The 15,661-nt window shown below is 41.6% G+C and overlaps 1 protein-coding gene across 1 annotated transcript in view; it reads right to left on the reverse strand.

Moving 5' to 3' along the window:
• The window catches only part of LOC139421064 (family with sequence similarity 171 member A2a), a 68,249-nt gene that overhangs the window by 37,489 nt on the left and 15,099 nt on the right, over positions 1 to 15,661 (reverse strand). Inside the window, exon 2 of the mRNA XM_071171565.1 lies at positions 8,858 to 9,085. Coding sequence (XP_071027666.1) covers positions 8,858 to 9,085 — 228 coding nt within the window. The remainder of the gene's footprint in view (positions 1 to 8,857; positions 9,086 to 15,661) is intronic.

Consider the following 15,661-nt stretch of genomic DNA (forward strand, 5'->3'; position numbering starts at 1 on the left):
TCCCCAAGCTGACAAGGTAAAAATCTGTCGTTCTGCCCCTGAACAAGGCAGTTAACCCACTGTTCCCTGGTAGGCCGTCATTGAAAATAAGAATTTGTTCTGAACTGACTTGCCTAGTTAAATAAAGGTCAAATGTATTTTTAAAATCTGTTATTGAGAAGAATCAGGGTGTTGCTGATACTGATGTACTATAAGCCTGTGTGCATAAGGCAACAGAGACATCAAGACATTTATCAAGCTTTTTGTGGAATTTTTTCATTGCACAGATCCTCACAGTAAAAGTGCACACTCATCTGCATATGTCAATTGCTATACAGTTGTCATTTGCTTGATACAATCTGCAAGAGCTAAAAAGACAATAATGAAAATTATTATTATATATTTTATTATACTGGATGCACAATATATCTACAGCTTGGTAAGGTATAGACTGTGTATTGCATGTTAAATGCTGATCACTCCATAAAGGGAAAGCTTTGTGTGCAGATGTCTGTATTGAAGTCACTGTGGTTGACAATGAGAGTCGATGCAGCATGCAGTGTTTACACCGTTCCCTGCAGCTTGAATTACTAGGCTGTATGAGTATGCTCTGTGTGTGGGTGGATGCTTTCCAAGAGCTAAGATACAGTTAGCGTGAGCCTGGCAGGTTACGCCAGCCCAGGTTCATAGACGCTGCTTTAACTGAGAGAACTTGGACATTCGTCCCTTTCTCTCATGCACACACACACACACACACACACACAAGCACGCAAGCACACAGATCGCAAACGCACACACATACACACAGGCAGATCCCACAGTGCTTAATATTCTCCACCATGGGAAGCAGAGAAAAGGGAAGGTGACTGCTTGTCAGACCAGAGCATATACAGCACTGGGCCTGAGGCACAGATGGGGGGAGAGACAAGAGCCAGAGCTAGAGCCAGAAAAAAACTGTGCAACAGAGGGAGACATTTTTTTGTGTGAATTTGACACAGGGGAGAAGGGAAGGGGGATGGGGAGGAAAGACAGATGGAGATGGGAAGAGTGAGAGAGAGAATCCACATTAGGGGAAAGAGAGTCAACATAACAAGAAAGCAACGCTAAAATGCCTCCAAGACACCAGTTTTATCATCCATCCTTTCAGGCTGTGTTCAGTTCGGGTTCGGTCCTCTGACTTCAGCTGAGTCAATCAAGAGCTGTGAGCAAGAGACACCTCGTCTTGCTGCACAAGGAAAAATTTGAGCGATGGCAGTGAGTCATCCATCCCTGGGACTTGCATGACAACCACAGATTATAGAAGGGCTGGAGGGGATAGCCTAGTCGGGCTGTAGGACACTGCAGTTTAAAAAAAAACATTTGGTCTCTCTTAGACCAACGATAATAAAATATGAGAGAAGAATAGAGGGGCAAACAAAGTCAGTGATAAAAAGAACACTACTGACGGAGACTGTAGACATCTCTCTAAGGGGGAAGGCATTTTGGGTTTGAAAGCATAAGGGACAAAGGATGCATGGCTGACCCTCTCTCAGATTGTTGAGTCATGGTTATAGTACGTTAACAGTTACCCATAGTTATTATTTAATATATGGTAGTTATTGTGATAGGGACACAATGGTGTATATCTCCAGCCTCGTCCCAGATCTGTTTGTGCGGTCTTGCCAAATCCTACCCTATGATAAACGACCGTATGAGTTGACTATATAAACAGATCTGGGACCAGGCTAGCATCCCCCTTCAGATTTCTGCAATGTCATAATGGCTTAAGTGTCTATAAAGTTTGTGAAGTGCAAACAGACTGAGCGGATTCTCATTATCACAATCATCAAAGACATGATTCTGTTCTGTTGTCAGCACTCTGCAGCCCTCTCGAATTTCCATATAATGCTTGTTAAAATGGCTCATGGATATACTGTAATTAAATAGAATAGGATTATAGTATAGACCTATAGAGAATACATATATTATGACATATATTCCAAGTGAAGTTAATTTAATCAATCCAGTTCACTTCAGAATGATTCCAGAATCCATGGAAACTTAATTGGGTTAATAGGCAGGGCCCAGGGGGATAACTTGAGGACAATGAAGTTTGGAATTATGGGTATACAGAAATAGACAATGTTATGGTCTGCTGACAGTGTGTGTGCTCTTTGGAGAGAACTTGTTGACAGAGACAACAATGGCTAGGGACAAATTCAGGCATGAAATGAAAGAGCAATTAAAAGGGTTTGTGAAAATGAGAAACACAAAAAGAAATACAAAAAGAGAAAACTAAAAGAAAACTAAAAAGACAAGAGGTTTACCACTTGGATGAACATAGTTTCTCATTAAATCATTATGACTATATGCCATTGAATGCAGGCTAAAGTATCAGAGAGCGCAGGTCAAAAAAAGAAGGTATGCTGCAGTTGGTATAATGGAGGAAAGAGCTACAGTAATGTCCATCCCATCTGAAGCAGGCAGACTACAGAGCCAAGTAGACTACTATCTATGGTGGTGAAATGGACAGAGCTCTCCAAGGTGCTGATTAATTTAAAGCATTTTAGATGTCACTTTAGAACACCCCACATACTCAAGTATACAGTGCCTTGCAAAAGTATTCATCCCCCTTGGAGTTTTTCCTATTTTGTTGCATTACAACCTGTAATTTACATGGATTTTTATTTGGATTTCATGTCATGTACATACACAAATAGTCCAAATTGGTGAAGCGACAAAAAAATAAAAATAAATAAAAAACAGAAAAGTGGTGCGTGCATACGTATTCACCCCATTTGAAGCCCCTAAATAAGATCTGGTGCAACCAATTACCTTCAGAATATATAATTAGTTAGATAGATTGCACACAGGTGGATTTTAAGTGTCACATGATCTCAGTATATATACACCTGTTCTGAAAGGCCCAAGAGTCTGCAACACCACTAAGCAAGGGGTACCACCACGCAAGCAGCACCATGAATACCAAGGAGCTCTCCAAACAGGTCAGGGAAAAAGTTGTGGAGAAGTATAGATCAGGGTTGGGTTATAAAAAAATATCCCAAACTTTGAACATCCCACAGAGCACCATTAAATCCCCTATAATTATTTTTGAAAGAATATGGCACCACAACAAACCTGCCAAGAGAGGGCCGCCCACCAAAACTCACGGTCCAGGCAAGGAGGGCATTCATCAGAGGCAACAAAGAGACCAAAGATAACCCTGAAGGAGCTGCAAAGCTCCACAGCGGAGAGTACACTCCACAGAGCTGGGCTTTATGGAAGAGTAGCCAGATAAAAGCCATTGCTTAAAGAGAAAAAATGAGCAAACACATTTGGTGTTCACAAAAAGGCATGTGGGAGACTCCCCAAACATATAGAAGAAGGAACTCTGGTCAGATGAGACTCAAATTTGAGCTTTTTGGCCATCAAGGAAAACGCTATGTCTGGTGCAAACCCAACACCTTACATCACCCCGAGAGACCATCCCCACAGTGAAGCATCATGCTGTGGGGATGTTTTTCAACGACAGGGACTGGGAAACAAGTCAGAATTGAAGGAATGACGGATGGCGCTAAATACAGGGAAATTATTGAGGGAAACCTGCTCCAGAGTGCTCAGGACCTCAGACTGGAGTGAAGGTTCAACTTCCAACAGGACAACGACCCTAAGCACAAAGCTAAGGCTTCGGGTCTTCCAGAGATTTGAGACTGGGACAGAGGTTCGCCTTCCAGCAGGACAATGACACTAAGCATATTGCTAAAGCAACACTCAAGTGGTTTAAGGGGAAACATTTAAATGTCTTGGAATGGCCTAGTTTGTAAAGGAAAAATGTATTTCTACCTTAGTTTTCAAAATCTCCCACAATGACTCTCCCCATGTCAAGTCCATTTAACCTATCTAGGACACAGGTTCCGCTAGCGGAACCCCCCCCAACATTCCGCTGAAAAGGCAGCTTGGGAAATTCATTTTTTTTGTTGTTGAAATATTTAACTTTCACACATTAACAAGTCCAATACAGCAAATGAAAGAAACATCTTGTTAATCTGCCCATCGTGTCCAATTTTTTTAATGTTTTACAGTGAAAACACACCATATACAGTGCCTTGCGAAAGTATTCGGCCCCCTTGAACTTTGCGACCTTTTGCCACATTTCAGGCTTCAAACATAAAGATATAAAACTGTATTTTTTGTGAAGAATCAACAACAAGTGGGACACATTCATGAAGTGGAACGACATTTATTGGATATTTCAAACTTTTTTAACAAATCAAACTGAAAAATTGGGCGTGCAAAATTATTCAGCCCCCTTAAGTTAATACTTTGTAGCGCCACCTTTTGCTGCGATTACAGCTGTAAGTCGCTTGGGGTATGTCTCTATCAGTTTTGCACATCGAGAGACTGACATTTTTTCCCATTCCTCCTTGCAAAACAGCTCGAGCTCAGTGAGGTTGGATGGAGAGCATTTGTGAACAGCAGTTTTCAGTTCTTTCCACAGATTCTCGATTGGATTCAGGTCTGGACTTTAACTTCTAACACCTGGATATGTTTATTTTTGAACCATTCCATTGTAGATTTTGCTTTATGTTTTGGATCATTGTCTTGTTGGAAGACAAATCTCCGTCCCAGTCTCAGGTCTTTTGCAGACTCCATCAGGTTTTCTTCCAGAATGGTCCTGTATTTGGCTCCATCCATCTTCCCATCAATTTTAACCATCTTCCCTGTCCCTGCTGAATAAAAGCAGGCCCAAACCATGATGCTGCCACCACCATGTTTGACAGTGGGCATGGTGTGTTCAGGGTGATGAGCTGTGTTGCTTTTACGCCAAACATAACGTTTTGCATTGTTGCCAAAAAGTTCAATTTTGGTTTAATCTGACCAGAGCACCTTCTTCCACATGTTTGGTGTGTCTCCCAGGTGGCTTGTGGCAAACTTTAAACAACACTTTTTATGGATATCTTTAAGAAATGGCTTTCTTCTTGCCACTCTTCCATAAAGGCCAGATTTGTGCAATATACGACTGATTGTTGTCCTATGGACAGAGTCTCCCACCTCAGCTGTAGATCTCTGCAGTTCATCCAGAGTGATCATGGGCCTCTTGGCTGCATCTCTGATCAGTCTTCTCCTTGTATGAGCTGAAATTTTAGAGGGACGGCCAGGTCTTGGTAGATTTGCAGTGGTCTGATACTCCTTCCATTTCAATATTATCGCTTGCACAGTGCTCCTTGGGATGTTTAAAGCTTGGGAAATCTTTTTGTATCCAAATCTGGCTTTAAACTTCTTCACAACAGTATCTCGGACCTGCCTGGTGTGTTCCTTGTTCTTCATGATGCTCTCTGCGCTTTTAACGGACTTCTGAGACTATCACAGTGCAGGTGCATTTATACGGAGACTTGATTACACACAGGTGGATTGTATTTATCATCATTAGTCATTTAGGTCAACATTGGATCATTCAGAGATCCTCACTGAACTTCTGGAGAGAGTTTGCTGCACTGAAAGTAAAGGGTCTGAATAATTTTGCACGCCCAATTTTTCAGTTTTTGATTTGTTAAAAAAGTTTGAAATATCCAATAAATGTCATTCCACTTCATGATTGTGTCCCACTTGTTGTTGATTCTTCACAAAAAATACAGTTTTATATATTTATGTTTGAAGCCTGAAATGTGGCAAAAGGTCGCAAAGTTCAAGGGGGCCGAATACTTTCGCAAGGCACTGTATTTATGTTTGTCACGTTCTGACCATCGTTCGTGTGTGTTTTCCTTGTTTTAGTGTTGGTCAGGACGTGAACTGGGTGGGCATTCTATGTTGGATGTCTTGTTTGTCTATTTCTATGTCTGGCCTGATATGGTTCTCAATCAGAGGCAGGTGTTAGTCATTGTCTCTGATTGGGAACCATATTTAGGTAGCCTGGGTTTCACTGTGTGTTTGTGGGTGATTGTCCTTAGTGTTAGTTTGCACCAGTTTAGGCTGTTTCGGTTTTCATTACGTTTATTATTTTGCACTGTTTGTATTTAGATTCGTGTTGCTATAGTCACAATAAACATGGATCGCAATCTACACGCCGCATTTTGGTCCGACTCTCCTTCTCATCAAGAAGACCGTTACAATGTTAGATCACCACCAAATCCCAAAAACACACAGCCATTTTTCCCAGCCAAAGATAGTCACAAAAGCAGAATTAGAGATAAAATTAATCACTAACCTTTGATAATCTTCATCAGATGACACTCATATGACATCATGTTACACAATACATTTATGTTTTGTTCGATAATATGCATATTTATATCCACAAATCTCGGTTTACATTGACGTCATGTTCAGAAATGCTTCCAAAATATCTGGAGTAATTACAGAGGTACGCCAGATAACAGTAATACTCATCATAAACTTTGACGAAAGATACATGTTTTACATATAATTAAAGATACACTGGTTCTTAACTCCTGACAGTACGTTATTTCTCAAAGCCATGACGTTTAGTCTCCTTGTAAGGCTGTTTGGAAGACTCTGGCTGTAGTGTCTATTTTTCAGTTTTGAATGTTAACTATAGCCTGGGCACCCTCTTTAGCCTTGTCTACAATGCTTGCTGCCACCAAACACACCTTGGTTCAGGTATGTTACTGTACATTCCACCTACTCTTTTGCTAATTTAATCCCTGTAGTCTTTTCTAGACCAAAGCTCCCTACCTTTTTGCATGTTGTACAGCCCAGCTTTGAATTTTGCATGAAACACCAGGAGTTATACATTTGCTTGTTCTTGAACTGAGCTTCCGTCCAAACTGCACCTGCTCCAAGCGCTTCGTCGGTGGATTCACTGTCCCCCAAACCCTCCCCAGTCCCCCTCTCCCGCCGAGTCTGACTCACCAGTAGGCCTACTAGCTAGCGGAAATGCCTGTGGTGGTGCTGAACTGGTGGGATTAGCAGCGCTGCTAGCTAAGGCATTGCGATCAGGAGCAATTAGCCCCTCATTCCTCTCCTCCGGCACTGACCGTTCTCCGGCTTGTTTCGGGTTCGATTCACCATCTTTCTCTTTATTTTTGGGCTTGAAAATGTCATAAAACTTGATTGTCTTTCTTTATCCATTTTTTATTTGGTTTTCCCACATTTCAAATTCAGTAGGAAGATGACTAACCTAGGCTAAGTGACAAGATTACATAGGGACCTCTTCATTAGCTGATCACCACTACCAAGACCTGTGCCAAGATCATCTACTTACCCCACCGACCTTCCCCATAACCTCTATGTAGAAATGAGAGAGCAGGTCTGTAATCAGTGAAGGATCGCTGCGCTTTGACAAGATGCTTTTTCTGAGTGGGCGGTAGAAATATCGAGGAGGCAACTTGACTTAACTCTGATCACTTTTATTAGAATGTTTATAGTGCGAACTGTGAAACAATTAATAAATCATGCCGTGAGAGGTACCGGATCTGTGCAAATAGGTGCCGGAACACCTCAGTCAAATCTGTCCCGGCAGGATCCGGGTCAAATTAAGCACTGATTATAAGTTAACTATAACAAATCTAATGTGTAAAATAAATTATATCCAGCTCAGGGGTCCAGCTATACATTTGGTTTTTCTCATTTGTTAGCTAAGTGGCTAGAGGTCAAGATCAAGCTTCTTGGTTATTGCAGAGACATTCAATCCCCTCCTGGATCAAGAGCCCTGTTGCCTAAATTGTTTTGTGCGTCCAAAAAATATATCATAAAAAAAAAGAAATGTAAATAGCGGCCCTTGTGTGCACTTCTGGTAATACCGTATACCCCTGTATGGTACAGAAACCTATGACGGTATGAAAACCTGGATACCGCCCAACCCTACCGCACATCCTCTTTTTGATTTCCCGGCCATCCCATCTTCAGTTAGCTGTTTGTTCCACAACATCAAATTCTAAAACTGGCTAGTTTTTCTTCCTCTCATTTGTCCTTATATTGGCTGTTAGATGTAAAAATCAGGATTACTTTTACTTTGCGGCTTTTGTGTAAAATTTGTCGACTTGAATATGAAATTGATTAAAAAAATTATTAAAACAGTTATGACGGTTATTTTCTTTTCATGACCGGTCTTCATCCATACTTGTCGATTACACAGTTATTTAAAAAAAAAATGTCACAGCCCTATCCATGGCATGACGGCATCCATGCAATTCTACCCTCAAGAACCAGTGCCATGTCAGAGAGGAGATGCTCTAAAAACACCACAGCCATTGCCTGCATCCCAAATGGCACCCTATTCCCTATGTAGTGTACTACTTTTGACCAGGGCCCATGATGTAACCATGGGGTTGCTTAACTCTTAAGGGTGGAAGACAACATACAGTTCATACAGGCCCGGGCTCCTGTCACTTTTCGGCTCTAATGCTAAAAGTAAACCAGCACTAACAGCTAAGTGGCTTCCAGCCGCTAGTGCCGACAGGACAGCTCTTTCCCTTACCGCTGAATTTGCAGCTCCGAGGGTGGGATATAACTACAGCAACAACTGGGTGAGATGGGGTGGGCGGGTGGACACAGAGATACTGCAGACTGTGTTACATGGATAACACCCTGGCAGTGGACCCAGAGAGGAGAAGGCAATGGAGGGGAAATGGGGTGGGGATTTGAGGTTAAACAACAACAACTGGGTAGGACTGTCCCCACCCCACAGAGGATAGATTGGCAGAGACGGCTTGTTGGATTCCATCAAACGTCCCAAAGGATTCTGGTAATTCTTCAATTACTTGCATAGTTTAACCATCAGTATTTAAAACATAGCTTTGTGAGGAGTAAGTTCTCATAACGTGATCGCACAAAGTAGCATGAATAAGACTTTGATGGAATGGTAAACGACAACAACACAACATTCTTTTCGTTCCTGAGGTGAAAGAGTGATATGTTAGGGATGAAACTCAATACTCACAGGGGATGCGGCTGGCATGCCAGGGGGCGGAGTTAGTGACAAAGCCCTGTTTTGTTGCCGTGACAATGACCCAGGTGCCAGGGCGGTACAGGAAGGTGACCATGACGACGCCATCTTTGGCAGCCTTGCTGGATGCCAAGTTAGACTGGTTCCCATAAACCTCCACTGCAGCCTCTGCCAGAGGTGAAAGGTCACTGTTGTCAAACACCTGGACTCTGATAAGCACCTCTGTGGAGAGACAGGAAATAGAATGATTCAATTATTCAAACTAAATCAGAAATCAACAGGATAATTTGCAGTGAACGCACAAAAGTATTGTTTGGTTGTGATTAAAAGTTGGAGGCTACACTTGTAGGCCATCGTACAATCTGAGAACATGCAGATTGTTCTGCTTTTTCACATATAGCTGGGTTGTAATTTCTAAGTTCCCTTGCAGCTAACGATAGGAAATGTGTTGCTCTTATATAAAAAATGAAAGTGTCATCTTACCCTACATAAAGTAGGTGACTGGGCAAGCTTGTCTCTGTTCAGGTGTTCTAGTTCTCAGCTGACAAGGCATGATGACTCATCGTTGTTTACCATGAGATCAAAAAGCATTTCATGGATTTTAGAGGTACAGTGCCCGACCCTATGAGGACATGTTGGGACTTCTGCCATCAGATTCGATTGATCCTCCAAACCCCAGCCAAACTGTCTGGAGGGGCAGAACTGCTGGCTGATTCCACTGCTATGACCATGTGCTTTCTAGTACCCATGGTGATGACCTGGATCATACAGGCATACTCCTCATAAGCTGTTCAGTACAATTCTAGTTATTCAGTTCAAGAATATATTCCATGGAAAACATCCTCTCTCGTGATCATGAGATCACACACACAGTCCATGGTCTTTTGACAGGAAGTTAACAGTTGCTTTTATTGGTTGTGATACTCTCTCTCAACATACCGTGATACAGACTCTGTAGGGGATAACACTATGCACTTTGCAGAATTGTGTGTGTGTGTGTGTGTCTGTGTTGTTTGTCGCACTGCTTTGCTTTATCTTGGCCAAGTCGCAGTTGTAAATGAGAGCTTGTTCTCAACTGGCCTATCTGGTTTATTAAATGTGAAATAAATAAAACAGTTTAAAAAGTGTGTATGGCTAGCCAATTCACAGGACCATTGATTGGCCCAGTTCACATTTTCCAGAGTGTCCTTCAGAAAACTCTTTCAATTCTAAATGGGTCAATGGCTCAATTGATGCAGGCTGCTATGAGGTGTCCCCAGATAAATGTTGGGAAAATGGGTCGCTTGCCAGCTCCATCTAGCATGGAGGACAAGGCCCAGTGATTCCATGGTGCCATACCGAGAAGATGATATCATCTCCATAATTAACATACAACATGAATCAACAAACACAACAACCCACATGAAGCTATGAGGGAAATCACATTGTATGAACCTGTACTCAATAGGGGTACTCAATTCCTCTATGAGCCCAGATTACAAAAACACTTTCTCTGTGACATCAGTAGGTGGTCCACCATATACTGTAGTGCTAGGCAGAATATTATTGTGCCAATGCAGCAAGCTGAGGTTGTTGAGAGTGCCTCCTTGATTTGAGGATACAGAGCCAAGAGCCAAATGGCTGAAATCATGGCAGGAAATACAAGGAGATGCAAATTAAATGTCATATTAAACCTGACACTGAACTGGCTTACAGTACCCCCCCCCCCCCCCCCCCCCCCCCCGCCCGCTATCTTTCCAACCACACTCTCTGGTACGTATCTCTTTGGTGAAGGAAATTCTCGAGAGGTATCAAACAAAATCCGGAGAATGGACTTATTACTGTAATGTAAACTTGCAAACGTGTCACGTCTTGACCACTACGTCCTGAAGTTGTGTACGACACTCGCTCCTCTCCAAGCAGGGCAATATAAACATAATTATTTCGTTGAGCCCAACACTAGTGCTGTGTAAATTGCAATAGCACAGCAATGTTTTTGAAACAACTGAAATTAATAGACATATATTTGCAAATATTAGACTCTTGAATATTGCAACAATTCACAACCATATGCAAACAATTAAAGGGTTTATTTCTTGTTCGTCCACGCTAGCAAATGTAACTACACACAATACCAAAGACAATATCAGAATGTAAAGTAGCTAGTTAGCGCAGTTTGTTTAGGTAATTTTACAGCTATCAAATTAGGACTCTACAATCTCACCATGTTCAACCTGCAGATCAATGTGCCTCTCAAAGTGGAGTCTAACATTCGCCACGGTAGATAAACTTTTGAGGAGATCGGAAACGTTGAAAATAATACGCCAATGGTCACGCGTTGCATTCTGGATGATTCTGGGACAAGGAGCGCTCTCCTTCAAGGTAGTCTATTGAGCGCTAGCTCAAAAACCCAACATGTGCATGAATTTCGTCAACCTCTTTTCTGAGATGTGAGATAATTAACTTGCTATCTGTAATATCGTATTGTTTTGGAATCATTCAATTCCGTACTTTCGAGATTAGTTTAGCAACCGCGTGACACAGCATGAACGCGATTGGTCGACAAGTCGGGCATTATTCGATCCTTCATTCATTGGATTCCTATCTCATTTCTATAATATCTCTGGCAACGGCACCATGCAATGCACCCTGGACTAAAGAGGCAGACGAGTAGGAAAAATGTGCTAGACCCTCCATTAAATTACACATTTCTTGAGATGGGAATATCGCAAAAATATGATCAATGGCTTATTTGAGAGAAGACATCCTCCCGAGTTATGATATCAGCCAGTATTGAAATCTGACATGTATGAAAGACGTTTTCTAAAAATCGTATTCCTATTCACTTCCAGTGTAGTGAGAGCGACTTAATCAGTGCTATGTCATACTGGCGTGAAGTTTGCCTGCTTGAATGCCAATATTTCAGATACACATGAAAACATGAAATGACCCAGAGAATCAATAGAACATAACTCAGAGATGCCCAAACACAATATAACATTCAAAATGGGTGAGCCTTTCATGTAATACGCTGAAGTGGTAATGTAGGCCTAAGCGCTATCTAGCTATGGTTCAGCTAATGTCCCCTAACGTCAGCATTCAGCTAACTAGCTGATGTAGCAAAGGAGAATGCAGAAATAATTTAGTTTAGTTTGCTACCAAGCAAGCTCTGTAGCTTTATATTCGTATGAGGGGTCAACATTCATGTTTGATATGCAAACGTTACTAGCTAGCCAGCTATGCAAGCTCATTTAATGCATGTACGAACAATAAATAAACCCTTTAATTGTTTGCATATGGTTGTGAATTGTTGCAATATTCAAGAGTGTAATATGGGTTGGTTGTATTATTTAAGAGTGTAAAAGCGCTGTTTTAGATGAAAAGTTGCCTGCGGGGATCAGTGTGCTTAGCTTCCTCCACTGTCCAATTGCCCCATACTGGGCTCGAACCAGTGATCCTCTGCTTTGCAACACACGTTACCGCACTCTTTGACAACGTACCAACAGTTTGATACACCTCAAAGTTAATGATTGGATGGCTCCATCCGCAACATTTCAAGCCAGCTCTGAAGTGAGCTTATGGCTCATTCTTAACTTCATATGGCTGCAGGGGTTGGATGTAAAGGTGCCCATCGTAAACGGCCAGCTCCTCAGTCTTAGTTGCTAATATATGCATATTATTATTAGTATTGGATAGAAAACTCTAAAGTTTCCAAAACTGTCAAAATATTGTCTGAGTATAACATAACTGATATTGCAGGCGAAACCCTGAGGAAAATCTAAACAGGAAGTGGCTTCTATTTTGAAAACTCCATGTTCCATAGCCTCCCTTTGCTGGATTTAAAGGGATATGAACCAGATTCCTTTTCCTATCGCTTCCTCAAGGTGTCAACAGTCTTCAGACAGTTTCAGGCTTTTATTTTGAAAAATGAGCCAGAACGATAACATCGCGTCAAGTGGTCACATGAGTTTTGCTTGCGCAACAGAATTCGGACAGCCATTTCCTTTCCCTCTCCTATTGTGAAAGACATTTGCGGTTGATATATTATCGATTATATATTTTAAAAACAACCTGAGGATGGATTATAAAAAACATTTGACATGTTTCTGTGGACATAATGGAAACTATTTGGAATTTTCGTCTGCGTTGTCGTGACCACTCTTTCCTGTGGATTTCTGAACATAACGTGACAAACAAACTGAGGTATTTTGGATATAAAAATCATCTTTATGGAACAAACGGAACATTTGTTGTGTAACTGGGAGTCGTGAGTGAAAACATCCGAAGATCAAAGGTAAACGATTAATTTGATTGCTTTTCTGATTTTCGTGACCGAGCTACCTGATGCTAAGTGTACTTAATGTTTTATCCTGCGATCGATAAACTTACACAAACGCTTGGATTGCTTTCGCTGTAAAGCAAAATGTCTAAATCTGACACGACAGGTGGATTAACATATTGCACTTGTGAATTCATGAATATAAATATTTATAGTATGTAGCGCTATGCTATTCAGCGGTTGTTGATGACACTTATCCCGATAGGGGGATTGCAGCCATAACAGGTTTTAACTCCGTTACACTTGTTTATCGGCTAGTGGCTACTCTGATGTTTAAGGCAAATTGGAGCAGCAGAGCAAGAATGTCATGTTGCCAGCAGCAACAAAAGGTAAGGCAAAGATGTGATGTAAATTGAAAAGTGTATGTACATTATGTCAATTAACATCTTGTTGCAGTGCCGCTCCTTCAACTTTCGTCAATGAGAATAGGCTCCCCCACCCTCGCTCACTCCTCTTTCTCTCTCCCTCCCTCTGGTACCTCTTTTTTTCCCCACCTCCCTCTCTCCCTCCTTCCCTTCCTCCCTCTGCAGATGGGTATTCAGAAAAGGCTGAGGGAAGCTGAGCAGCAGGGTGGCCTTGGAATAGGAAGGTAAGTATTCCTGCAATCCAACAACGTCCCATTTCCATGTTTGCTCACAGCCAGCTCTTCCTGTATGTGCAGTAAGCTCATTTCCATTCCATTGTTTAACACAGACATTACCCACCACGATCTGATCTGAGCCATCTCATTCTGGCTACGGGCCAAATCTCATCTAGTCACTTCACACCTCGCTCACACTACACAACTCAATATAAATTGGTGATTTTGCTGATTGAGGTACTGTAGGCTATTTGAATAGAAATCATCTGTTATTCAACGTTCACACACTTTCTTTCTTTAGCCTCCCCAGACATGACGCACAAACCTATTCAAGCATACGTGAGGGTTACTAACAATGAGGTTTAGGGGGTGAACGAGGACAGTGCCGGTCGGTGACGTTTAAGATGAGGGAGAAGTTGTTTTTTATTATGAGCATAGCCTTATTTCTATTACAGAATATGACTGTCATTCATATTCCATTCACCCAGGTCAATGTAACGTCAATAGGTTCAGGCTAGAAATTTTCCCTATACCCATCATGAGGTTGCAACAATCTAACTTAGCCTATGAATGAAAGTTTATAACGTAGGTACACAGGTCGAGGGAATTCATTTGAGTAATCAAGGTGACAGACAGTGACACATTCAATACCGCCTTGCACACATCAAGTTGATCTAGGGTGTAATCATTAGTCCAACAATTGCAAAATTGTTTATATTGTAATGCCAGTTTGGTTCCTTTTGCTTCAATTTAAGAAATGTTTTTCAACAGAATCGGCAGAATGAATACACACTTGATAACACGTAAACACAGTTTACTTTCATAGCAGCCACATACAAACAGCATGATCATTTCTGCTTGTTGTATAACTCCTACTCGAATCTACGCACTCCCTTACCTTTTCCCTTCGCTTGTGGACTTCAGTGCACAACACATCAGCTGTCTCAGATCAGGCAAGAAAAAAAAAAATCCAAGCCAAACCATATAACTGTTACACACAGCCTACATCGTTGTCACCATATTAGCTAAAGTCATAGTCAACATAACTACTATAACTAACATGTTTGTAAACCCACTAGAATCATGCAGTACCGTGTAGTCAGCTAGCAGTTTAGTAATTACACCGGTGGGCCCCGGGTTGCAATAAATTAATAAAACCAAAAGCTTACCTTAACTTGGAAGAGTTCCAGTGTTGGATAGCCATAACCAGCTATCTAGCATTGCATCCCTCGCCGTTAGAGCCTGGTGTTTGAGTAGGCTGAACAAGCTAGCTGCATTCACTAGCTACAGTGAGGGAAAAAAGTATTTGATCCCCTGCTGATTTTGTACTTTTGCCCACTGACAAAGAAATGAGCAGTCTATAATTTTAATGCTAGGTTTATTTGAACAGTGAGAGACAGAATAACAACAAAAAAATGCATGTCAAAAATGTTATATATTGATTTGATTTGCATTTTAATGGAGGGAAATATGTATTTGACCCCTCTGCAAAACATGACTTAGTACTTGGTGGCAAAACCTTGTTGGCAATCAGAGATCAGACGTTTCTTGTAGTTGGCCACCAGATTTGCACACATCTCAGGAGGGATTTTGTCCCACGCCTCTTTGCAGATCTTCTCTAAGTCATTAAGGTTGAGGCTGACTTTTGGCAACTCGAACCTTCAGCTCCCTCCATCGTCCCTTTGTTGCGGTGAAGTTGTCCTCTCCCCTTAGCAGAAAAACACCCCCAAAGCATAATGTTTCCACCTCCATGTTTGACGGTGGGGATGGTGTTCTTGTTGTCATAGGCAGCATTCCTCCTCCTCCAAACACGTTGAGTTGATGCCAAAGAGCTCCATTTTGGTCTCATCTGACCACAACACTTTCACCCAGTTCTTATCTGAATCATTCAGATGTTCAT

Source organism: Oncorhynchus clarkii, chromosome 12 (genome assembly GCF_045791955.1).
Source record: "Oncorhynchus clarkii lewisi isolate Uvic-CL-2024 chromosome 12, UVic_Ocla_1.0, whole genome shotgun sequence".
Lineage (NCBI taxonomy): Eukaryota > Metazoa > Chordata > Actinopteri > Salmoniformes > Salmonidae > Oncorhynchus > Oncorhynchus clarkii.